Raw genomic sequence first — 26,982 nt, 5'->3', positions numbered from 1 at the left:
CACTTATCCAAAGCTCAAGGAAGGGTCTGAAGTTCAGGGTCTGGCTCTAGAACCTACACAAGGGTAGAACATTCAGCCTGGTTTGCCTAGGACTTTACCAGTTCTAAGTGCTGAGAACCAGCCATTCCTCCTCCCTGTCCATGCCCCCCACGCCCCACTCCTGGGCAAACCAGGATGGTCAGTCACCCCCTAGTCTACACTCTTACCCACGACGGTCTACTGTCTATCTAAAACCAATGTTATAAATAAGGTAGTAAGCAGCAAGGTCAGAGTGAAGTAGACAGATCTGAGGGAAATTTGGTGGGTGAAATTGATAGGATTTGATGATTATTCCCCGTCTTTTGCTTACTCCAGGTTATGTGTTCTTCTTTTCCTAGTTCCTTATAATACAAACTGAAATCATTGTTTCATACTTCTAATATAATCCTTTAATGTCATGAATTTCCCTCAAGTATTTTCACTATCATCCAATTCAAAATAATTTCCCTTTGATTTCTTCTTTGAAACAGGTTACTGAGAAGTGAGTGGTATAGTTTTTAAATATTTGGGGACCTCCCAGGTATTTTATGTTCCTGTGTTACCATTATTTAAATTCAATTGTGATCAGATAACATACTTTGTATAACTTGCACACCTTTAAATTTATTAAGCATTGTTCTATGGTCCAGAATGTCTAACTTAGTAAACGTGTAAGCATTTGAAAAGACTGTGTGTGCTATTGTTGGATGGACTATTCTATAAATGTCCATTAGGTCAAGTGGTGATAGTGTTGTTCAATTGTTCTATATACAACTGACCCTTGAGCAACTTGGGGGTTAGGGGCACGGAGCCCCTGTGCAGTTAAAAATCAGGATACTGCTTAGAGAGGGTATGGAGAAAAGGGAACCCTCTTGCACTGTTGGTGGGAATGTAAATTGATACAGCCACTATGGAGAACAGTATGGAGGTTCCTTAAAAAACTAAAAATAGAATTACCATATGATCCAGCAATCCCACTACTGGGCATATACCCAGAGAAAACCATAATTCAAAGAGACACATGCACCCCAATGTTCATTGCAGCACTATTTACAATAGCCAGGACAGGGAAGCAACCTAAATGCCCATCGACAGATGAATGGATAAAGATGTGGTACAGATATACAATGGAATATTACTCAGCCTTAAAAAGGAATGAAATTGGGTCATTTGCAGAGACGTGGATGGATCTAGAGACTGTCATACAGAGTGAAGTAAGTCAGCAAGAGAAAAACAAATATCGTATATTAACGCATATACGTGGAACCTAGAAAAATGGTACAGATGAACCGGTTTGCCGGGCAGAAATAGAGACACAGATGTAGAGAACAAACGTATGGATACCAAGGGGGGGAAAGTGGCGAGGAGTGGGGGTGGTGGTGTGATGAATTGGGCAATTGGGATTGACATATATACACTAATATGTATAAAATGGATAACTAATAAGAACCTGCTGTATAAAAAAATAAATACAATAAAATTCAAAAAAAAAATCAGCATACTGCTATCTCTGCCTCAAAAACAAAGGAACCCAAGGGCAGTAAGCTAAAACAGTCAGGTATATATTTTTTCATTTTTTTTTAATTAAGCTATATGTCTCTTTATGTATATTTGTCTTAGGTAACATATAATTAGATCTTACATTTTTATCTAAATCAGACAAACTGCCATTTATACTAGTGTATTTACCATTTACATTTAATGTGATTATTCATATGATTCAGTTTAAATTTACTATATTCTTATACATACCATTTTAAAATATACAAGTATATCTGTAGGACATATTACTAGGATTAGAGTTGCTAGGTTAAGGGGCATATCTGTGTATATCTTCACAGATATTGTCAAAATACCCTCTAGAAATTATATAAACATACCCTCCCAACAGCTGCGTTAAGAGTGCCTGTTTCCCTAGCCCCTCCATTATAGCAATTAACATTATTTTCCACAGATATGCAGAAAATGGCATCATTATGCTTTTAGTTGACATTTCCTTATCATGAGGTCAATCTTATTTACAAATGTCTAGGAGTTTTATTTCTTTTTCTTTAAACTGTGTCTTCATATCTTTATCCATTTTCCAAAAGATTAATGTTTCCCTTTTTTGGAGAGTATTAAGAAAATGATTTTGTTGCTAATATTTTCCATCATTTGTTACTTTTCTTTTGACTTTTAAACGGTTTTTTTTTTAAATGTACAATTTCTCTCTTTTTTTACTTTTATATAATATATCAGTCTTTTTTCTTTTATGAATTCTGAGTTTTATATGTTAACACATCAGTCTTTTTTCTTTTATGAATTCTGAGTTTTATATGTTTCATTTCTGAGGGGACTTCCCTACTCTAAAGGTTAAAAAAAACACTTCCTCATGTTTTCTTCAAAAGCTTTGAAAATTTTATTTTTTAATCACATTAGTTTTGACATAAGATGTGAACTAGGTTTCCAATTTTTTTCCCCACATGGTTCCACAGTTATCCCCAAACTATTTACTAAATTATCTTTCTCTTATTGACTTGATTTGAAATATCTCTCTTTTCACAGACAGAGTAAATCCCCATATATATTTTGGCTAAGTTTCATCTCATTCTGTTGTCTCACCATCTCTTTTCCAAGCACTTATATCTCTGCCTCATGCAACTGTTGAAGTCAGGCAATTGCTCATTAATTATGTTTTCATTTAAGACAATATGTTTGGCTACGGTTTTCTTTTTGTTCCATGGCAATATTTTTCTGGTGAGCATTTCTGGTGCTGTTTTTTTTTTGTTTGTTTGTTTGTTTTGGGGGAGGAAGAGTAAAATGTAGAGCTTTATTATGCCTTCAAACTTAAGTTGTTATTCACTTAAAATAGACTGTTAAAAATATAAGATTTTTTTTTTACTAGATCTTTATTAGAGTATAGTTGCTTCACAATACTGTGTTAGTTTCTGTTGCACAGCAAAGCAAATCATTTTTTACTAGCTCTTTATTAGAGTATAGTTGCTTCACAATACTGTGTTAGTTTCTGTTGCACAGCAAAGCAAATCATCCATGTGCACACACATGTCGCCATATCCCCTCCCTCCCATCCTCCCTATCCCACCCCTCTAGGTCATCGCAAAGCACCGAGCCAATTTCCACTAGCCAACTATTTTACATTCTGTAGTGTATATATGTTGATGCTATTCTCACTTCACCCCAGCTTCGCCCTCCCACCCCACATCCTCAAGTCCATTCTCTATGTCTACCTCTTTATTTCTGCCCTGCAACTAGGTTCATCAGTACCATGTTTTTTAATTCCATATATATGTGTTAGCATATGGTATTTGCTTTTCTCTTTCTGACTTACTTCACTCTGTATGACAGACTCTAGGTCCATCTACCTCATTACAAATAATTTCATTTCTTTTTATGGCTGAGTAACATTCCATTGTATATATGTGCCTTCTTTATCCATTACCAAAACCAGAAAAAGATGTCACAAAAAAAGAAAATTATAGACCAATATCACTGATGAACATAGATGCAAAAATCCTGAACAAAACATTAGCAAACAGAAGCCAACAGCACACTAAAAGGATCATACACCATGATAAAGTGGGGTTTATCCCAGGGATGCAAGGATTCTTCAATATATGCAAATCAATCAATGTGATACACCATATTAACACACTGAACAATAAAAACCATATGATCATCTCAATAGATGCAGAAAAAGCTTATGACACAATTCAACACCCATTTATGATAAAAACTCTCCAGAAAATGGGCAATAGAGGAAACTACCTCAACATAATAAAGGCCATATACGACAAACCCACAGCCAACATCGTCCTCAATGGTGAAAAACTAAAAGCATTTCCTCTAAGATCAGAAACAAGACAAGGATGTCCACCCTCGCCACTCTTATTCAACATAGTTTTGGAAGTCCTAGTCTGGTGCTGTTTTTTAGACCCCTTCTCCCTACTGGTTTTGAGATATATTTTTACATATCTTGTGACAGCTCTTCAGTAAGGTAACTTCTTTCTGGATCAGCAATTGCAGGTTAGTGTGTCCAGTGTACAGGCTTCTAAGAATCTCCTTATGACTCAGAGTTATGGGCATGAACAACTTCTTTGCGCTTCTACTTCTCCCCAACCAATTAAGCTGAGAAGCTGTGGGGATGTACACAAGGCCTTTCTCACCACAGCCCCCTCGCCATCACCCCCAGATGTCTGACTCCTGCACAGAGCTCATCTGTGAGACTCATTCTTCCCAGCACTCTTTGTTCTTCCATTCTGCTTAACTGGGTCCAGGGAAACCTCTAGCATAAGTCTATAACCTGTCTCTTTGGTTCCAAATGAGGGTCTTTATGCTCTTGATGATGTTCAGGGTATACATTTATTTCAAAGAGTAAATGTTGTGTCAGTTTTGTCTGCATCTCAGTTTGGTATTAACTTCCACATTTATCTTGAGGCTGGGGTTTACAGGTCTCTCATAGTTTCACTTTCTTGCTATTAGACTATTTCCCGGGCCTTAGTCAGTCATGTCAAAACCAGAAGCCAAACTATGGCTTTAAAAATGTTGAGTAATTTTTTTCTAGTCTTGACATCACCTCTAAACTTGAAACTGTCTGCTACCATCTCCATGTGGATGTCCTACAGGCGTCTCAAATTTAACATGTTTAAAGAAGCATTCTCTCAATTTACCCCAATAAGTTCCTCCCCACCCATTTTCCCCATGTCAGTTAGTGGTATCCCATCACCCCCCTAGTTTCTTAAGTCAAAATCCTAGGACTAATTCCTGAGTCCTCCCTTTTATTCCAGCCACTGGTCCCCCTTTCAGTCCTAACAGCAAGCTTTCCTCCAGTCAGGGCCTATGTACTTGGTACTCCCTCTGCCTAGAAAGCTCCCTGAGGCCGAACTTCTCTTCCTTCAGATTTCAACACAAAGTTTATCCCTGAAGAGGTTTTCCTTGGTCACCGTGTCTTAAATGGCCTTCATCGTGTATTACTGTTCCTCTAACAACTCATCCTGTTTTCTTCGTAGTGTTGATCCCATCCTCAAAGTAATTTATTGCGTTATCTCGTGTACCGCTTTCACTGTAAGGCTGGGGTGAAGCTCCTCCACTTCCGTGCTGCCTCCCCCGGGATGGCGCCCGTCCTGTGCACTGCTAGATTCCCAGCACTCAAAACCATTATTTGCACATCACAAACACTCAGTAAAATCTGCTTCATGAATGAATGGTAATTAATAGGAAAACTGCTACTCTGAAACACTAGATAAAAAATTTTCTAGACTCAGAATTCCCATATTCAGTTTCCCTTTATTTATTCCATCAAAAGCACCATATGGGGATACCTACACCACCAAGTGACACACAGATCCACATCTCTACCAGATTACGTTTTATCATTTTATAAATGACAATCCCATCAAAGTATACACACACAAAGCAAGAGCGCTTTAGAAGTCTAAAACAGATTTTCCTCTGTTTGTGAATATATATGTATATATTATCTTCAAAATGAGATCATGTGATAGTATTAGATTATCACATTCAGACAAAGATAACCACCATCTTTAAAACCAGCAGTGTGCCGCAGGATTTTACCTGTGTAGATATACGTTATTAAATGTCTTACATTTCTTAGGTGCATTATTAAAATTCAGGCAATATATATTACATTAATACTTTTATGAATTTAATTTAAAGTCCTTGAGCTAGCTCTCCCCCCATTTTCAATTCTATGTTGAAAATAAGCGCTGGCAGCATCATGCTTCTGCAGCTGGCCTTCTGATTTTCAGGCAGAAAGGCAGCTAAAAGACCATTAGGGCAATTATGAAATGAAATCCATTTTTTTTTAATACAGTGAATTTACTTACTGCCTCTTTCTCAAGAGGCTAATTAACTTTTAAAAGCTCCTACAAGTATTGTAAGGAGTATACTATTAGACAGATACTATACGTACAATAGTTTCTTAAGGTTTTCACTGTTGAACATTGAGTTTCATCTCATTCTCTGGCTCACTCCCTCAGGAGTAGAGAACTAGTTAAGAGCCTCCCTCCCAGTCTTACAACAAAATAAGCCAGGCAAACTGCAAGTTCAAGACTTTTCATGAACCTACGAGAGTGCTTAGGTCACAGGGCAACCAACTAGCCCAAAATCTAAGGTGACACAGACATCTGCAGGCAGACACAGAACGCAAGCACTTACTTACCTGGGGCAGATGCACCTGGACACTGGAAAACAAACTGAATAAAAAATAGGCAAAAGACCTGAACAGACACCTCACCAAAGAAGCTACAGATAGCAGGCAAGCGTATGAAAAGAAGTTCAACGTCATATGTCATTAGGGAATTGCAAATTAAGACAAGCTGCGACATATAAGTTAGAATGGCCAAAATCCAAGCGCTGACAACACCAAATACTGGCAAGGATGTGGAGCAACAGGAACTCTCATTCGTTGCTGGTGGGAATGCAAAATGGTACACAGCAAGTTTGGAAGACAGTTTGGCAGTTTCATAGAAAATTAAACATACTCTTCCCATACAAAACAGCAATTGTGTCCCTGGTATTTACCTAAATGAACTGAAAAAGTATGTCCATGCAAACATCTGCACACATGGTGTATATAACAGCTTTATTCATAACTGCCAAACTTCGGAAGCAACCAAGATGTCCTTCAGTAGGTGAATGTTAATAAACTATGGTACATCCAGACAATGGAAAATCATTCAGCACTAAAAAGATATGAGCTATCAGGCCATGAAAAGACATGGAGGAATCAAATGTATATTACCCAGTGAAAAAAACCAATATGAAAAGGCTACATACTGTATGATTCTGACTGTCAAACATTCTTAAGGCAAAACTATGGAAATGGTGACAAGATCAGTGGTTGCTACGAGGAGGGAGTGATGAATAGGCAGAGCATAGAGGATTTTTAGGGCAGTAAAACTACTGTGTATGATACAATAATGGTGGATACACTTATTATATATTTCTTAAAACCCATAGGATGTACAACACCAAGAGAGAACGCTAATGTCAACTATGGACTTTGGGTATTAATGATATGTCAATGCAGGTTCATCATTTATAACAAATGCACCACTGTGATGCAGGATGTCGATAGTGGAGGAGTCTGTGTGTGTGCAGGGATGGGAATAAATGGAAACTCTCTACACGTTCCCCTTAAAAGCAGTGAACCTAAAAAAATAAAGTCTGTAAATTTAAAAAAATAGTATGGTATTTGCAAAAGACAGACACATCAAAGTCTAGAAACAGACCAGTATAAATACAGGAAGTGATTTTTCACAAAGTTGCAAAGGGAATTCAATTGAGAAAGGAAAGTTTTTTCAACCAAAAAAAAAATTATACATAATATTACCAGATTACCCACTTTGAATTCTGCCGTCTAAAATTTCACTACTATCTGGTGAAATTTAGCATCAAAATATTATACATTTGAAGTTTACCTAGAAGGGTAATCCTAAATACCTAGCACTTTCCAAAACCATCTGGAAGTACAATGCTGACATACTGGCCCATCATTTTATTAATAAAATGATTAAATTCTTTCAAAAGGCTATGCTTTAAAATGTTTTTTAAAAAGACGAGAAGTAGAAAAACTAAATCACTAATAATTCTTACTTAATATATCTTGTCTTAGGAAAACAAACACAGGTTTTACTTTTCTCTTTTTCTCCCATTTCGTCAAGATATATATTGACATATTACATTGTATAAGTTTAAGGTATACAACACATATATGTACATATTGTAAAATGTCACCAAAATAAGCTTAGTTAATATCCATCATCTCACAGTTAATAATTTTTTTTTCCAACTTTTAAGATCTAGTCTCCTAGCACCTTTCAAATATACAATACAGTACCGCTAACTATAGTTGCCATGCTGTACGTTACACCTCTTATAACTGGAAGTTTGTACCTTTTGACCACCTTCACCTAATGCCCCCACCTCCTAACCCCTGCCTCTGGGAACTGCAAAGCTGATCTCCATTTCAATGAGTTGGGTTTTTTAGATTCCAAACACAAGTGAAGTCATACAGCATTTGTCTCTATGTCTGACTTATTTCACTCAGCATAATGCCCTCAAGATCCATCCATGCTGCCAGAAATGGCAGAATTTCCTTCTTTTACTATGGCTGAATTATGTGTATATATGCATATCAGAATTTCTTTATCAATTTATCTAAGTCAGTGGACACTTAGGTTGTTTCCCTATTTTCTTTCCTTAGGAATGAAATTACCCTCCAGTAAATTAAAGCATGTGAAAATGTGGAACAGGGTATAAGATACCTCAAACCAGTTAGGGATCAAATTTATATACTCAATAAAAAAAATCTAATAAGTACAATTGATAATTAAAATCAGGTAAGGAGCTTGGCCAAAATGTAGGGGAAAATTTCCCTCAAAACTTTGACCAAGATATTGTTGTAACTTCATGCTTTTATGCACTGTTTCCCCTTTGCTAAAATATAGCAGGGAATGATGGAATATAAAAACAAAATGAAATAAGAAAAACATAACCAGAGTCAAAAATAAAATAAACATTTCAAAGTATCAGAAACAGAAAAGAAGCATAATGCTGTGAGTGAACCGAAAACTTCAGCTTGTCAAACTTGTCTGCAATGGCAGCCTGGGGATTAGATGGTGGAAGTAAAAGGGGCGAGGTAGTAGCCCTGCCTCTACTAATAGGACTCAGACTCACTGTATGAAACTAGGGGCTGGAACAGGGGCTTTCCTTATTACTAATGAAAGAAGGAAACAAAAAGCACAGATTACTGCCTAGGGCCATGGCTTTTAAGAAGCAGCAGGGAGGGCAAAAAATCAGCCTCCTTGGAGACAGGAACTGAACCTAAAATGATCATGGGTCAGTGACTAAATCTACAAAATCACTTGTATCGGCTTGGAGTGTGAGCTTTGTATCTCAATTACTGGCCCTCATCCTAGACTGCACAGAGGGTGCGGAGTGGTGGAGGCAATCAGCAATCAGAGCAAGGAGAGCAGAGGTAGAAGTGGTGAACCAAACAGGAGAGTGAAAAAAAAAATTACAAAATTTATAGTGCTCAGAGAGAAAGCAGCAAACTCAACAATCGGAATACGTGTGCATGTCCAAATGAAAGTAACTTATAAAACTGCCAAAGAACGTAAAGAAAATGTAGTTGTGATATTCAGATAAATAAAAGAGGGAATAAAATCCAATTTTTAAAAAAGGAATTATTTAACAAGCAAAGCCACAAATCAAATAAAACAGGAGAGAACCAGAGAAATCTTCCTCATAGGGACTTCCACTGCCAGATAAAATGCAGTAGGTGGCAGCAGCCCAAAACTCCCGCTGCAATAGCTAGAAAAAAAATGTTATCCGTTACAAAATTTACGTTTTTAAAGATATGAGAAAGCTGTTGAAGCAAGAGAACAAAATGAATTAGAACTCCAGAGGATGGGAGTTGATCCAAAATGAGCAAAACAAAAACAAAAAACCAAACCACCTGCTGCTTTCTCCTCAGGGGTCATTTGCTGATTTGAGGCATACAGTGATTTTAAGTACGGACTGAGAATCAGGCTTGGGCCACCCTGAGGGACTCTACCAGAGGAATAAAATCAGCACAACTTTCAGAGGTCAGCTATGTCTCTTTCAGAGAAAGTGCAAATCTGAGGTGTCCCTAACAAGAGGCTGATTTTCTCCAAGGTACATTTGCTAAATTCTGGGTTGTATTTAAAAAGCTAGGGAACTGGGATGAGTGTGTCTAAAAGCCAGCATGAAATCTCCCGTAGTCTGTATGTTGGAGACAAAATTCTGCTAATGGGAGGGTACTTGCTTTAAACACAAAACCCATCCCCTTCAAGACACTTGTTAGAATTTGAAGGTATAAGGGGCAGGAAGTCAAAGGACTAAATAAATATTTCTTGGGGAAGAACTGAATTATCAAGTCCTTTTGGAACTCTCAATCAAAAGCTTAGAAGGTCCACACCAAAATAATAGGAATAAACTAGCAGTCTTACTAAGACTACAAAGGAGCCCCAGCCCACCTCCATCCTGATTATATCAGCCCCTCACTCTCTCTGCCCAAATGAGAAAAACGAAAACCTTCTCTGATGAAAGATATTATCTGGAGCTCCAGTCATTTAACACACTGTCTGACATACAATCAAAAATTATCAGACAGAAAAAGGGCAGAAATACGTGATTGGTAATTTAGAGGAAAAAGAGACAATAAATACAGACTTAAATAATCTAGATACTATTGTTAGCATGATATTCATGGATGAAGAGATTCAACACTGAATTAGGAGATACATTCATGGGTTAGGAGATTCAACACTGCAAACAGGTCAGTTCCCACAAATTCACCTAAAGATTCAATGCAACCCTCATCAAAATCTCAGCCAGAATATTTGTGCACTCAGTCTCTCATGTGGCCTCCACTATACCCTCAAAAGAGAACAAGAGTGAAAAAACAAATGCTGTGTTATGTGTTAGTATTATTTTAAAAATAACTTTGACCTTGCAGGGGCCTACACCGCACTTGGAGAAACACTAAACCATCCATGCCCCACTTGCCTAGATGATATTTACACTTCGTTCTTCTCAAACCTCCATGATTTCCTTACTCCCCACATTCACTTGCAACTATTGACCTGGTTTCCTAGATAATAAAAAATTATTTAAATACGTGTAAGTAACATTTAATATAAAAATGTGTGCATGCACACACACACACACACACACACACACACACACACACCCTTCTAGGCATATATAATTAGAAGAGAACTTCCACAAACTCACTGGAACATCTACTCTCCCAACCCACCTGCACTTTGATCTACATACACTGCCTTCCCTCCTCTGACTATGGATGAACCATCTGTGCTCCTATCCCACCCACTCTAATAACAGATCCTTCCTTATCTTACCTTCTCAATGATTTATTTCCAGCACTTTACCCTTTCTTTCTCGAATCATCAATCTCATCTCTTCTTTATCACCCTCAAACACATATCCTTCTCCAGCTATTATTCAACTTTGCTGCTCCCCTTCCTTACAGCAAAATGCCTCAAAAATTCTGCCGATATTTACTGCCTATTTACTCCTCTCACTTATTCATGATCTTATTATAATCAAGGTTTATTTTCCACTCCACCTATACCCCAAGACCTCCATGTTACTAAAATTAATCCTCAACTCAGCAAATACCTGACTTAGCTTATCACTTCCTCCTTCTAAAGACACTGTCTTCACTTTGTCACCTGGCTTTCTGCTCCTTTCATACTAGCTACTTTTTCTTCTTATATTCTCAACCTTTGAAGTTGGAAGTACACTAAGGTTCAGATCTTGGATCTTCTCTATTTACATTCATTCCTTACATAAGCTACTTAATGCTCTTAAATACCATCTATATTCCATTGAAACCAAACTGATATATAGAGACAGCACCTCTCTTTTGAATCTAGCCTCGTAAATCTAACTGCTTACCTAACTTCAGACGTCTAATGCTGAACATATGCAAAACGAAACTTCTGACCTCAAACTCCACCTTGCTCCTGTCAGTCTTCTTCTTTTCAGTAAAAGACAACTCCATCCTTACAATTTCTCAAGCCAAGTATCTTAGAACCATCCTTTACTCCTCTGTTTTTCTCATATTCCACCTTCCAGCGTGCTATCAGGTCAATGTTAAAAATAATCAGAATACAACACTTCTCACCACCTCTACTTCACCTTAGTCCAAGTACACTCTCACCTTGACTGCTGCACTGGCCACTTACTGGTTTCCTTGCTTCCACATTTACCACGCCAGTTCTCAACGCAGTAGCTAGTGTGATCCTTTAAAATCATGTCATAGGATGTTTCATTCACTACTCTGTTTAAAAGACTTAATGGCTTCCAATCTCCTCAAAGGAAAAATGAATGTCCTTACAATGGCCTCCAAGTCCATACATTATGTGGCTCCTAACTACATCTCGACTTGTCTCACATACTCAACTACTTGCTCACTCTGTTCCAGCCACACAGGCTCCCCCTTGTTTCTCTTGGATAATATTAAGCCAACTCCCACCTCAAGACTTTGCACTTGATATATCCTCAGTCTGGATACTTCCTTCAGGATGCCCTAACCTCCCCTACATAAATAGCAACACTCCTCCCCCAACCTACTCAGCGCATCACTCCTACCATCCTAACTCTGCTTTGATTTTCCACGTAGCACTTACTGCGTAGTGATATGCTATGTATTATATACTATCTTCTTAACTTTTCATTTTTCTACTAACCACCCACCCCAACCCTCAAAATGTAAGCTCCATAAACACAGAGGATATTTGCCACTTCTTTTTTACTATTACATCCAGTATTAAGAATGGCATCTGGCGCATTCCTGGTATCTAATACATATATGATAAATCAATGAATGAACGAATAAACCAAAGTAAAATAGAGAACTCGGAAATACGTGTGTGTGTGTGTGTGTGTGTGTGTGTGTGTGTGTGTGTGTGTGTGTCTCACCGCAGCGGTATTACAAATCAATAGTGAAAGATGAGCCATTCAACAAGTGCTGCTAGAATAATCAAGTAGAAAACAAGTTTTTAAATATTAAGACCCAAAAAGGCCAAAGTGTAAAGGAAATCATAAAAAGAAAAGATTGAGGGACTTCCCTGGTGGCGAAGTGGTTAAGAATCCACCTGCCAATGCAGGGGACAAGGGTTCGATCCCTGGTCCAGGAAGATCCCACACGCCATGGAGCAACCAAGCCCGTGCGCCACAACTACTGAGCCTGCGCTCTAGAGCCCACGGGCCACAACTACTGAGCCACGTGCCACAACTACTGAAGCCAGCGCGCCTAGAGCCCGTGCTCTGCAACAAGAGAAGCCACCACAATGAGAAGCCCATGCACCACAACGAAGAGTAGCCCTCTCTCGCTGCAACTAGAGAAAGCCCGCAGGCAGCAATGAAGACCCAACGCAGCCAAAATAAATAAAATAAATAAATTTATAAATGAATAAATAAAATTATTAAAGTTACGAGAACTAAAACAATTTTAAAAAAGAAAAGATTGATATATTTGACTCTATTCTTTTTTGTACATTTCAAAACAAAAATTTCACAAGCAAAATTACGAGCCACAGGATCAAGGATATTTAAAATAAGGGACCATTTCACATTCACTTTCCAGAACATAAAGAACTCTGACATTATGGCAAGTATTGGTGACCTGGTAGAGTAATGGAAACTCAAATTACACAGTACTACAAGAGGATACACTGATGTAATTTTAAAGGGTAGTTGGTACTATCTCCTCAGAGTTGAAGATGGATATACACACCTTATAATCCAAAATTTCACTTCTAAGTATTCAACCTCGAATCACCCTTCACTATTTTATTCCTAGTATATGCACATCAGAATACCCAAGAATGTTCGTAACTGTTTTGTTAAATTGGAAAAGTTGAATACATCTTAAATGAGTATCAACATGACAACAAATGAATTATAGTATAAAGGATGACATTATATACCATATGGTAAAGTGAATCATGTAGATCCACATATAAAAACTTGGCTAAACATAAAAAAAAAGCGTTACACGGAAAATGTTGCAGAATAGTGCCAGCAACACAGTACTATTTATACAGAACAATGGTTTCCACATTGTAGTCTGGGGATCCCTTGGAGTCCCCTATTCAGTGTCATAATAAAACTAAGATGTCATTTGCCTTTTTCACTCTTGTTCTCTCTCAAGGATAAAGTGGAGTTTTCTAGAGACTGCATGCAGAAACAGAACCACGATAATCCAGCTGTCTTTTATTAAGCCTAATATTAAAAAGATTTGCAAAACAATGTAAAACAACACCACTCTTTAAGTGGTTTTTTTTTTTTTTGGTCTTGGACAGTATATTCTTTCATTAAAATGTTATTTATGTTAATAGATAAAGATTTATTATTAAATATATTAATACATATTTAAATATCAGTTTAAATTTTAAATAAGCAAATATTTATAAATACAACCCACATAAACAAATTCTTTGGTGTGTGCAATAATCTTCAAGAGTATAAAGGGGACCTAGAATAAAAAAGTTTGAGAATTGCTGATGTGGAATCAAAAATGTACAGAACTAGAGCATGTAACAAGTATGTGTATATACATATATATCTCCCTATGTATATAAACTGGTCAAACTACATAGGCATAAAAAGTAAACTCACAGGAGGGGTCACCTACGGGGTATGAGTAGATCAGACTTAACGGCATACCTGGGTGGCTTCAAATGTGGATTATTTTTTCTTTAAAACAGAAACAGGAAACCCAGATTTAGAGCAAATATGGCAAAATGAGGAAGTACATGCATCTTTGTTTTTCAATTTTATTAACTTTCCTGTATAACTGAACCTTTGGCGGTAGGAGCAATCTATCATTTCCTCTGTAAATTTATTTTCTACAATTTCTTCCCCTTTAGTACCATTATTTTTTCCCTTTAAATTCCTGTGAAGGTCTCTGTTTGCAAGTTGCTTCTCTCCCTAAAGTAGCAATTTAACAAACATATTAGCTGAGATTTAAGCTACAAAAGTTTTTTTCTCCTTTCTAAGTGAATATGAAATTTAAATGACAATGGCTGAAAGAATGATAAGAATTCTACAGATGAAACTATGGATTTATGACCTCATATGACTCACGTCACATAACATAAATCTGATGCTATTAAAAAGATTTTCCATTGATAAAAATTAATTTCAATATGAATTGTTGACACTAATGAAATCATCAAAAATACTGGTTTTAGATACTTTTCATCTATAACTATATAATCTATATGTATAGTATTATTCCACAGGAAAATAGAATATTTCAAAGCTGAATATGGTTGAGCAATACAAATTATCAATGTGACAAAATTATAACGTTTTAAAGTAAAATACAGTTACTCATTAATTCAGGAAATACTGAGTCTCTGCTATATTCTAAGCCCTGGAGATATAAAGACACAAGACAGACAAGTACTCTGCTCATTCCAGAAGGTAGACAGAAAGTCAAAGTGAACAAATGCATAAAATAATTTCCAATCATGATAGACACTGAAAATTAAGAAATAAAGAAAACAAAGTGGGATGTTGTGATTTAAGAAAATGACCGGGTGGGGAGACTTGTAAAGAGTCAGTGGAGAAGGGAAGACCTCAGAGGAGGTAACATTAAAGCTGGTGCACTAAGTGATACCAGAGCAAGTAGCCATACAAAAATCTGCTGGCCAGAAGGTGACCTATTTCAGACCAATAATAAGAACAATGTGGATGAAGAACCAATGAACAAGGCTGAAAACAGTACAGGCTGAAGTCAAAGGCTAGGTAAGGGCTAGACCATGTAAAGCTTAGATTTTATTCTGAAGGTAGTGAGAAGCTAACTGCAGGTTTTAAGCAGAGAGTTAACAAGATCTGATTATCCTTAACTGCTTTGTGAAGATAAGAGGGACAACAATAGCAAGAAGAAGACCAGTTAGGACACCACTGAAAGGGATAATGGGAGTGACAGCAATGGAGATGAAGAAAAGTTGAGGTATTTGTTTTATCTTGGAAACAGAACAAAAGTACCTGACGGATTGAGTGTAGGGGGTGAGTGAAATTGAAGAATCAATGAGGACTCCTAGATTTTTGATGAAAATTAACGATTTCCTATTTGAAATGTTATTTCCTTAATTTTTGTATTGTTAGCTATTTCCACAACAGTGATGTACCACAACCACCCCAAAACGCAGTGGCTTGAAATAACAATCATTTATACTTCTGTGTCTATGAGTTCGTTGTACTCCAGGCGTGGAGTCAAGCTTCCACTTGGGTCTGGTTTACTCCACATCTCCCTCATCTTCTTTGGACCAACAAGCTCGCCAGAACATGTTCTTCTGAAGGTAATGAGACACAAAAAGGACAAGCCCAATCACTCACGCACATGTTAAGCCTCTGTTTGGGTCACGTCTACTAACATCCCACTGGCCAAAGCAAGTCACATGGCTGAGCCGAAATCAAAAGGCAGAGAGGTACGCTTCTCCTCTAGCAGAAGGACTGCAATGTCACATGGCAAAGACCAAGGATACACGGAGAGAAGAAGAACAAAAGCAGATAATTCAATCCACACCAGTGTCTATATATTCAAATCATGAGTCACAACTGTAAAAGGTCACCAGTTTTTGGAATGTTCCAAATCATTGCTCAGGATAACCACAAGTAAGATATAATTAGTTCTCTTAATTAGTACCTATTTTTATTAAGTAATTACATGAACATTTTCAAATTCTACTTTATTACCAAAGACTATATTTAGCTACACTACATGTGTTATAGAAAAAAATGACATTAGGCATATTTCTGAGATTAAGATGACATGAAAGAAAGAAACTGGTTTGAAATTTATTTTTATTTATTTATTTTTTTTCGGTATGCGGGCCTCTCACTGTCGTGGCCGCTCCCGTTGCAGAGCACAGGCTCCAGACGCGCAGGCTCAGCAGCCATGGCTCACGGGCCCAGTCGCTCCGCGGCATGTGGGATCCTCCCAGACCGGGGCACGAACCCGGTTCCCCTGCATCGGCAGGCGGACTCTCAACCACTGCGCCACCAGGGAAGCCCTGGTTTGAAATTTAAAACAATTGTATAGTATGGTCAAAGACATCACTAGAACAACTAGACAGTAAAGACAGGCAACCAATCAGAATACACTTCAAAGATTATTTTTAAGGGGAGAAAAATAAGTATTTACTTTATAAAATCAAACCATTTCATTGTATAGAAGCCATTATACTTTATAGATATTTCCTAAAAAGCAAAACTGCTAAAAGCAAAGTTGCTAAAAACAAAGTTAAGGGCTAAAAAACAAACTAAAAAAAAATCTGCAAAATATATAACAAACAAAAGGTCCATATCCTTACTATGTATATCAAGTTCTTACTAAAGACTAAGAAAAATAAGACTATTCTTATCCATATCTCTTGTCGACTTTAACATTGTCTCATATGCTTAAAAATATTTCTTGAAAGAATAAATGAGCTTAATGTGTTCTGGTGAAGTTTGGAAACATGATACATACTTTAGATGGAAGAGAACCAAATTATGAAGCGCTTTTAAAGCCAAGCAGAGAAATTTAAATTTGTTGTAGAGGTTATCACAGGCTCAGAGGAATGACCTAAAGAAAGCACTGTTTTACTACAGTTAATTGGCCAACTGTTACCAAAATGAATTACATATAGAGAGGCTAAGGTTAAGTAAAGCACCCAGGACGTGATGAACAAAAATTCTAGATTAGGGGAAAAGAATTCAAGAACCATTCCAAGAAAAAGATTAAATACCGTAGAATAGAGAAATATAATAGAAAATAATCAAAGAAAACTCTAGAATCTAGCCTGGGCAGTGCTTCTCAAACTTCAATGTGCACAGAATTCACTTAGGAATCTTGTTAAAAGGCAGATTCAGTTCAGTGGATTCAAGATTCTGCATTTATAATAACCTCCCAGGTGGTGCCACTATTGTTGATCTTAAGATCATACTTTTAAGTAGAAAGGGTCTAGGAAATAAGAGTAATTATGGAACAACGTAGATAAGAGAGTCAGTTTTCCCAGAACCCAAGACAACGATCAAGCCTCATATTACATGCTTCCTTATCAGCCTGTGTCCCTCCTTCTTAGCACTTACTAAAGCTCCATTTTTACATTTATTTTTGTGATTATTTGTTCAATGTATTTCCCCCCACTGAGCTCAGTGTCCTGTTTGGCTCACCACTTTAGTCCTGGTATCTGGACATTAGCACACATCTGGCGCATAGCAGGTGCTGATTATTTGTTTAAGAAATGAATGCGGCTTCCCTGGTGGTGCAGTGGTTAAGAATCTGCCTGCCAATGCAGGGGACACGGGTTCGAGCCCTGGTCCAGGAAGATCCCACATGCCGCGGGGCAACTAAGCCCGTGTGCTACAACTACTGAGCCTGTGCTCTAGAGTCTGCGAGGCACAACTACTGAGCCCGCGTGCCACAACTCCTGAAGCCCACATTCCTAGAGCCCGTGCTCCGTAATAAGAGAAGCCACAGCAACGAGAAGCCCACGCACTGCAACGAAGAGTAGCCCCCACTCACTGCAACTAGAGAAAGCCGCTCACAGCAACAAGGAACCAAAGTAGCCGAAAATAAATAAATAAAATAATAAATAAATTTATATATAAAAAAAAGAAATGAATGAATGAGTCAACGAAGAGAAATGCTAAAAGAGACGCTGGATTGAACAGAGGAAGGTGACAGACACTCCAGTGAAAAGATATATGTTGATCAGAATGAAGACAAAGGCTGTTGATGTAGATCTGATTGCTATCACATTAGACATGAGCATTGGTAGCCATGTAAGTAAATAAAATTACTGAAGGAGCGTATATACAAAGAGAGAAGATCTAAGGAAGCTTTGTTGGACAAATGGCCAGAGAGAACCTAGAGGAAGGGCCACCAAAGAATACAGTCAGACAGGAGATTCTGAATGCAAGAAAGCACAAATAATGAAGAAAGTCCTAACATATATCATCTAAGGCTAAAGATCGACTGAGTAGTGGATTCAGAAGCTATTATGCTTAAACATCTTTCTGTGAACATGTAGACGTAGAAGTCAGATTTTAGTACGCTAAGATAAAATGAGGTGATAGGGAAGAAGTAGTAGTACTTGCATGTACAAATTCAAGATAATATAATAGCAAATTTGGGGGGAGATAAAAATTATAGTGTTTCTCTACTCAGAGAAATAGAAAACATGTTCACGTTTGCAAATGCCCACAGGAGCCAGGCTGGCATATATAAACAAACGAAGTAGTCTTGGGATAGAATAATAGAGAGTGGAGGAGACGGAATCAAATTAGAATGTGTAGGCCCCACATAAAGACAGCAGCTGACACAGTGCCACCAGATTATTGCTTCAAAAAAAAATGAAAAGCTAATACCATCAAAATTTCCAATTTTTTTTCAAGAAAACCCCCAAATCTGGATAGGTGTGTGAAATTTCCTGAAGTGGATAAAAAATATATTCAACCTATAGGGCACTACTTTACTCTTTCTGATCCAAAATAAAGTCTGAGTTATCAAGAAGTAAATAAAAAAATGGCCAAGCAGAATTAAGAACGTGGCTGATGTTAAACAGTATAAATACGGAGCAATATGTTATGCCACTACAGAATTGATTAAATGTTGAGGACTAGTTCAGCAAATGATAAAGGTACCAGGAACCAAAGGAAGCAGCACTTAGACATGAAGAATAAAAGAGAGAGAAAGGCTAGGGTAAAAGGAAAAGATTTTAGGAAGGGAAAGTGCAAGGGTTTGAATGCATGGAAGTCCATATCAAAGTCAAAATAACATAAGAGCTGGAAGCAACAGACAACTCAGTGGAAACTGACACTATTACACTAAAAGAAATGTAGAATTTTGATTATGAAAATTATATTTTCATTTATTTTATTCAAAATGTGAACTGTAAAGACACCGTTACAAGACCTTTTAATCCGACGTTTAAGAATAGATAATGATGGTTATCTTAAATAGTCTTAGATATTCAAGACAGATAATGGAAAGGAAATATTTTGCCTTGAAAATACCCCACAACTGAGGGTAAGAAGGAAGCACACGTTCCAGTCCCATTCTGTTCTTTGCCCCTTTGTTGAGTTTGCCAAAAATACTTGGAGTATACTCTTAATACTACAGTTAAGACAGAAGACAGACATCTGGCCACGTAAAACTATCTGGACCAATCCACATTCATACATGCTAAAGAGCAGACAGCAGGTTAATAAATTAATAATCACTGTACCAGTCTGGTCTGCATTTAAAACTGACCTAAATGATATAACATTTCAATTTCCTTTCTTATGCAAGCACTTCAGCTGTCCTTCAATCAGGTTCAAGCACATTCTAGATAGGTAAGTAGTATTATTCACTCCTTCAAATGATAATCATTTAGCACTTACGATATGCAAAGTGCTGTTCAAAGCGCTATGGTAAGCATAAAATATTAATCAGTCATGAATAATGTCACGAAGAAACATATGCCTAATAGAGGAGATTACAGAACATGTATGCATAAATAATTACAAAAGAAGTTAAAAATCTAAAGAGATACCAGCGAAGAACTATAAAATGTTCAAGAGGGAGATAAAAAGATTAGAAAGAAAATTTCACCATTCAAGGATTCTTTTTTTTTTTGGTACGCGGGCCTCTCACTGTTGTGGCCTCTCCCGTTGCGGAGCACAGGCTCGGGACGCGCAGGCTCAGCGGCCATGGCTCACGCGCCCAGCCGCTCTGCGGCATGTGGGATCTTCCCGGACCGACCGGGGAACGAACCGGTGTCCCCTGCATCAGCAGGCGGACTCTCAACCACTGCGCCACCAGGGAAGCCCAAGGATTCTTATTCAACATAAAAACAAAGGTCACAGTCCAGTCTTCCAACTCCCAATCCTTTTCTAACAAGCCATTGTTGTCTTTCACCACTTCTCAGATGACTTTTCTACTAAACTCTCAAAGTTTAGAGTCATTCATCCTTAATTCTTCATCATGATTTTATTCCATTTACACTTAATTTGTGGTACCACTGAAGATGTTTAATTAATTCCTATCAACATTACACAGAACAAAATCTTTTTACTCGACTCGGAAAAATTGACGTCACACACAGAATTGACTCACACCTGGCCTTGCAGATTGTGAACCAGAAATAAAAGAGAATGATATCCACTAGGAACAAAGCTTTGTACTTCCATTCCACATCCGTCTAACTCTCCAAAAAAGACCCTTGGGGGTTCAAGGACCATGACAATAAAGTTCAGAAAGAAGTTTCTGGTTGAAAAAATAACCATCTTCAGTTGTGCTTCTAAACAAATCACACGATCTAAAACCACTAGCCCCTCCCTCATTCCATAACTTAGGTGCCTTGATTCTTCTGTCAAAAACAACTGGAATTTGTTTCACAATTAGAGGACTACTAGGAAACTCTACCTCTGACATTAACTCTAGAAAAGACAATTCAACACAAAAGGCAAAGTTTTGCAATAAAAGCCTGAAGTGGGAGGCAGAATGAAAGAAATCAGCATTTGGTTCTCAAAACAAGTAAAAATGTAATTGTCATCAACTTAGTTCCACCAACAGAAACAGATAAAATATATATATTCTAAATGTAGTAACAATAGCTTTTCACTTTAACCAGCGAAGAAAAATGGAAAAGAACAAAAATAAGAAATTAATGTGTCTTCATTCATCATTCTCTTCAACAGATGACCTAATTCCATTTGTGTTAAAATGTTCACATGCTGCATCTACAGCAAGTATCTATATATTGATACCCGAAGTATCAATATTATTTCTTTTTATAGAAATAAGATAAATATTAGCGTAAGAACTTAAAGCTCCATGAAGACAGGGTATTTTTTCTGTTCGGTTCACTGATTTATCCACATCTGAATTCCACGTAACACAAAAGGCTCTCAATAAACATTTGCTGTAAGAATGAATGGATGTCAGAAGAAATTTGACAACTAAATCTCAGAATCAACACACTATACTCTACCATGTCAGAAGAAAAAGAAGTAGCAATATTTAACATGAAGTTTAAGATTAACATAAAGTTCCTTTCAGTCTTTAATTATCGTGAAGAAAATGTGATTTCAAAAAACTGGTAATTAACAAGTTACCACTTAGCTACGTGACTTCATGTAAGAAGTTAGCTTGCCGCACTACATACTGTATCTAGTATCATTAAGGGGAAAAAAAATAGGGATAAAAAATTAGGAAGTAAAACTGAAGAAAAGCAGATAAAAAGCATTAATTACTGAATCACTCTGAAATTTCCCCAACTTTGTGGACCTGTGAAGAACTAAGATTTACCTTTATCAATTTTCTGTTTCTACTAAATTGTTTCACACATGAATATATGAAGCCATCAATATTATCAAGTGTTAGATGTTAAGAAAGTAACAATACACAAACTGGTTTGGGAGGTTGTTTTTGTCAAAAATGAAAAAAAAAATACTTTTCTTTGTTTATATTTCATCTCCCATCATGTTATAATTACCTCCAGCTCTGTCTCCCTCAAAATATTGCAACTCTTTGAAAATAATTACCTTTTGCTCCATTGTCTACTTGTTGAATTACATCTAACCCTGCCTAAATAAAATTCCTATCAAAAATACATTCCTATCAAAACTCTCTAAAGGACTTATCTAACAAGTCAATCAGTCACTAATAAAACCCACAATGAAATCTTAACTATTTGTCCAAAAGCAGAGGCCTAGATCATCTAATGCCATAGACTATGTAGAAATATTTCTTTTTAACTTTTAATTATGATCTCATGTCTGCATTCGACTATGGTTATCTTACTGCTTCGCAGTCTTGAAGGAAATGTAGCTCTGTGAATTATCAGAACAGCTTCTCCAATATCAAAGTTACCTAATTTATTTAATGATTCATTACTTTAATGAAAAAGAAAGTGACCCAAGTTTTTGAAAGATCCAGTGGAAGATTAGTAAGAGCACCAAAATGGTCCAAGTGGAAAGACTAGGTTTTCCCTAACCAAGTACAGACTGGGAATACAAAGTGATTAGCTCCTTCTGTCAATCAGAAAATCAAAATTAATAAAAATCAATTTACACACAGCTCTATTTGCTTGTTATTCCCCTTCAATGAGTAACTAAAATTCACACAGGAAAAAAAATTACAGAAAATCCATCTGAGTAGAAGGATCTTTTTCAAGAAAATCTGATACTATAGAGAAAGATTTGCTTAGAATCAGTATATATCAAAAATATAGTTATCAGACTTGATTTTAAATATTTAAAGGTATTAGAAATTTACATAGCTAATTCCAATAAGACAAATTGCATAATTACATAATTTAGTTAGACTAAGTTCAACTTAGACTATAAGCTCTTTGAAACATTTTCTAAGGTGTCAATAAATGCAGTTTATGAAATTACTTATAAGAAATGAAAACTCAGCTCTTCAACTAGTGATAGTATCTCCAGAAAAAGCAGTAAGTCAAGAGGAAAAGAGCTGTTTATGTACAGAGACTTAAGTCTCTTAAAAGTTAAGTTTAATATTAAAGACTGCATTATTGATTCCATACACAGTGATTCCATATTGAACACTGTCCATCAAACCTGGCATCTCATACTTGTGATACAGGTATTGCCTAACCTATTTCCTCATTAATTTAAGAATGATATAACGATTCTAACGCTGATTTTGATGGCTCACAGCAAAAGATAACAGATTTGCCCTGAGTTTTACTGGACAGCACTTACACATTAAAAAGTCTGCAAGAATACCACACCTCTCAAATTAAGTTTCTTCAGTGCTTCACATTCTGTTATTAAACAAGTAAAAGATATACTTTTAATCCATAACCTTACAATACAAAGCTTAAATTTTATTTCCTTCAACAAAGTAAACAGGTGTATTCATAACCACAGATTATCCCCAAATATACAGCGGTAGTAAAAGCACTGGCAAAGTTAAGAAACAAACACAAAAAAACTAAAAAAAACTTTAATTTTTGCACAGAAACCAGAACACCATGACATACTTATTGTTACCTTTTAAATGCTTCAGCTGGGTTTCTCTCACATTCCCCGGGCTGTAGGAGGCTTTGAACTGCTGGATCCCTTAGCTTGTCCTCATATCCTTGGAGAAGTCCACTGCGGCAGATCTGGGCAACCAGACCTCTAATAAACCCTCCAACACACAAAGTATCAGAGTCCTGGGCTTTGCAGAAATGAAAGGCCAAAGCCTGGCGATGTAAACCTCTCTGCAAGCTTGTAGGTGAACTTGGCCACAAGAGCTCAGTGCATAAGGCTGTCTTGCCACTGCCAGGCCCTCCTACCAATAACACACCCCAGGCAGCTCCTTTTCCAGAGACAACACTAGCATTATTCCCAGAATTCACTACAAGGGGTGGTGTGTTGACAGCACTGTTGCAGCAGTTAGTTTTCTCCTGGAGGCAATGCTGAAGCTTGTGGAAAACCCACTCCCTACAGTAAAACTGCTTCCCCTGCAGTAAACTCGTTTGAGCCATTTTGCAGACTTTTTCTTCCCAAGGATTAGTCATAATAGGTTTCTTAGCGTCAACATTTGCTAGAATCTGGGTACATCAACACAGGTCTTTACATCCATTAGGACGTAACTTGCATATTAAGTTGACTTTGAATGACAAGAGTAACCAGTTACAGTAAAATTCAACAGCCACATAGTCCATCTGCCAACAGAATGTGCATGACTTTATCTGGCTCTTTATTCCTGATCATCAGCAGAGAATATATTAGTTTATATGAATTGTTGAACTGATGGAAAACTGCCTGGTTCCGAACCTTGGCCAACACTTTTCCTATATCTTGATGGGTCGCAAAACTCCATGGTTCATCTGGAGTTTATGTGATTGTGGATGTTTCAAGTATGCAGATGAGACAATACATCTGGAAAACTGAAGAGAAAGCCCAATCTTTCAATTTGTACAAAATGCTTTTCCAGATCGCAAGCGTTAAGTCTGTATCTGAAAATTAGATGCAGAAAAGGTGTCCATTATAGTAAATGCTACCAAAGAGATTACATTTATACAGTAGATTGTTAGTGCTCTACTCCTTGTTGAAGTATAGTCACTCAAAGTACTAGACCCTGCCAGCTTTAAGTATATGGGCAACTGCCAGGGAGGGAACTGTTTCAGATTACTGTCTCTTATGTGGCAAAAATGGCAAACCACTGTTAACACCTCCTTAATTCAAAGCATTCATAAAATGCATTTTTCAAGATAGATTCTTAATGAACCTGTTCACAGGCTTCTCGGTTTAAGATGTCCAGGTAATCAATAATTCCCACCAGTAACTAAAATAAAACAAAAATATCTCAGTGCGAAATATCACATGCTAAATGCTTACTTATCAAAGAATACAATTTACCAGTTACAGTAATATCAAAAATCCATTCACTTCATCTTTGGCAGTTTCAAAAAGTTGGACAACTACCCCCAAATCATAACTACACTTTCCTTTCTGTATTTTTCTGCCTCTATAGTTAGGCTTCCCAAACAGCTACACTTTAATCAAGTTACCCTGGATTTTTAAAACCTCACTGTAGAAAGGAGAAGGAAAAAAAAAAAGACTTTAGGCACATGCAGTAACATCCTTAACTCTAGCCAAAAAGGTCTTTCCAACCAGCTTGGTAGAACAGCGCCAGTTCAGGAAGCTCCATTAACTTGCACAGCCCAGCCAGTCAAGGACTCTGTTTACGCGACTAGCCACACTTCTTTGTTGATAGTTTGCAAAAAACCTAGGGGATGATTATCAGGGTTGTGGCTAGATGGGAATGGATTGGAAAGAAAAAAAGGCGGGTGAGCTTACATGAAAGATAAATCCAAACACACGTACTATGGGAATCCTTCCTTCCTCTGAGCCGAAGGGGGGAACGTTTCGGAGGGGGGTTAGGAATGAAATCTACTACTGTGGCCGGAGAAAAGGCTGCATGCACTCCAGGCAGGAAAGGGATAAGGAGCAGAGGGCTTCAGGACTGGTGGGTGTTCGCCTACAGTTCCGGCCTCTAGTTTCAGCTGATAGACAAAAGGAACTCCGGGATTCCCAGCGACGGGAACCACCTTTGGTTTCAACAGCCCCAAGGAGCCACAGGGGGGCCACCTTGGAGAGGCCACGGACGGAGGTGCAGCCTCCACACCGAGGTCTTCCTTCCAGAAGGCTGGGAACGCCTCGACACCCCGCCCCGCCCCGAGGTCGGGGTGTGTCTTTTGAAGGGGGAGGGGGTGCCCGACGTCCTTGCCAATCCTTGAGGAGGGGTCGCCTCCGGTCGGCGTCCAGCTCCGCGCCCCTACCCCGGGCGCCGCTCCCGCCCCCGCCCGGCCCGCGGCGGAACGACGGGAGAAGTCGGGTCTGGGGCCGGAGGCTGGACAGGGTGGCTGGCTGGGTGGGTCAGGTCGTAGCCCCAGGCACATGCCCCCAAGAATCCGACCTGAGCGTGGGGCCTCGCTTCCACCGCCGCCGCCGCCGCCCCTCGGTTACCTCGGTCCCGGCCGCCGCCACCGCCGCCGCCGAGGACTCTCAGCTTCAGACACTTGCTTCGCTGAGAAGCCGCCGCCGCCGCCAGCGCTCCCCAGACTCCAACTGCAGCCGCTTCCTCCACCCGGCCCGGAGCACGCTCCGGGTTCCAGATCCTCCTCTTGGCCCCCGGCAACTGCCAGTTCCAGCTGCCCCAGCAGCCTTGGCTGTGCTCCTCCCAGCCCCCAATGGCCAACCGCCGCCGCCGCCGCCGCCGTCGTCGTCGTCAGGGCAGTGACTGTCTCAGGCAGCCCCGGACCGGCCGGCTCCGCCCCGCCCAGCAGCCCCGCCCCTTCGGCACAAGCCCCGCCCCTCCCGGCCGCCAGGCCTTTCTTCGGCCGCCGGCTCCGCCCCCTTGCCTCGCCCCTCCCCCACCGCGCCGTCCAGTCGCCAACCGTGCCTGGGCGTGTGCAGCCGCCTGGGACCCGCTGCCTGCGCCGCGGGGAGACCTTTCTGGGGGCGGCCTCGGGGCTCCGCCTTTCTCGGGGACGGGGCGGAGAAGGGGGCGGGGGCTGCGTTCTCGCGTCCCCGAGCTCACGCGAGTCGCTGCCCCCCCCTTCACCAGTCGGCCCTGAGCCTTCCTTTGTCTTCCAGGCTGAGGGACTCCGCTGGCTTTGGGGGCCGTGTCCGATGCTAGGAGGGGCAGTTGAGCTGGGAGAGTTGCCCCTTGCCACTCCCTTAACCCTCTTGTCCCCAAAGGCCACTCCAGGCCCGTTGTATTCCTGTCATCCGGGTCCCCTTTCAATCTATTAAATTCCAATTTGTACAAAATGATGCTTTAACTTTCTCAGTCTGGGGCTAAGAGAAGCAAGTAAAGACCGGGTAGAAGGTTGTAAAACTAAAAATCGTAGGGGTGTGGGCGATGTTCCCACCTGCCTCATGTGAAGG

The 26,982-nt window shown here is 38.8% G+C and overlaps 1 protein-coding gene across 1 annotated transcript in view; it reads right to left on the bottom strand.

Annotated features, from left to right (window-relative positions):
* ANKRD50 (ankyrin repeat domain containing 50) overlaps positions 1-26,336 on the bottom strand; it is a 43,535-nt gene extending 17,199 nt beyond the window's left edge. The window contains exons 1-2 of the mRNA XM_079919632.1: positions 26,059-26,336; positions 23,593-24,545 (exon numbers count right to left, since the gene is read on the bottom strand). Coding sequence (XP_079775758.1) covers positions 23,593-24,104 — 512 coding nt within the window. The 5' untranslated portion in view covers positions 24,105-24,545; positions 26,059-26,336. The remainder of the gene's footprint in view (positions 1-23,592; positions 24,546-26,058) is intronic.
* Between the last annotated feature and the right edge of the window lie 646 nt (positions 26,337-26,982).

Source organism: Stenella coeruleoalba (assembly GCF_951394435.1).
Source record: "Stenella coeruleoalba genome assembly, chromosome: 4".
NCBI classification, from domain to species: Eukaryota; Metazoa; Chordata; class Mammalia; order Artiodactyla; family Delphinidae; genus Stenella; species Stenella coeruleoalba.
Note: the sequence above shows the minus strand (reverse complement) of the source record. Positions and strands in the feature narration are given on the sequence as shown.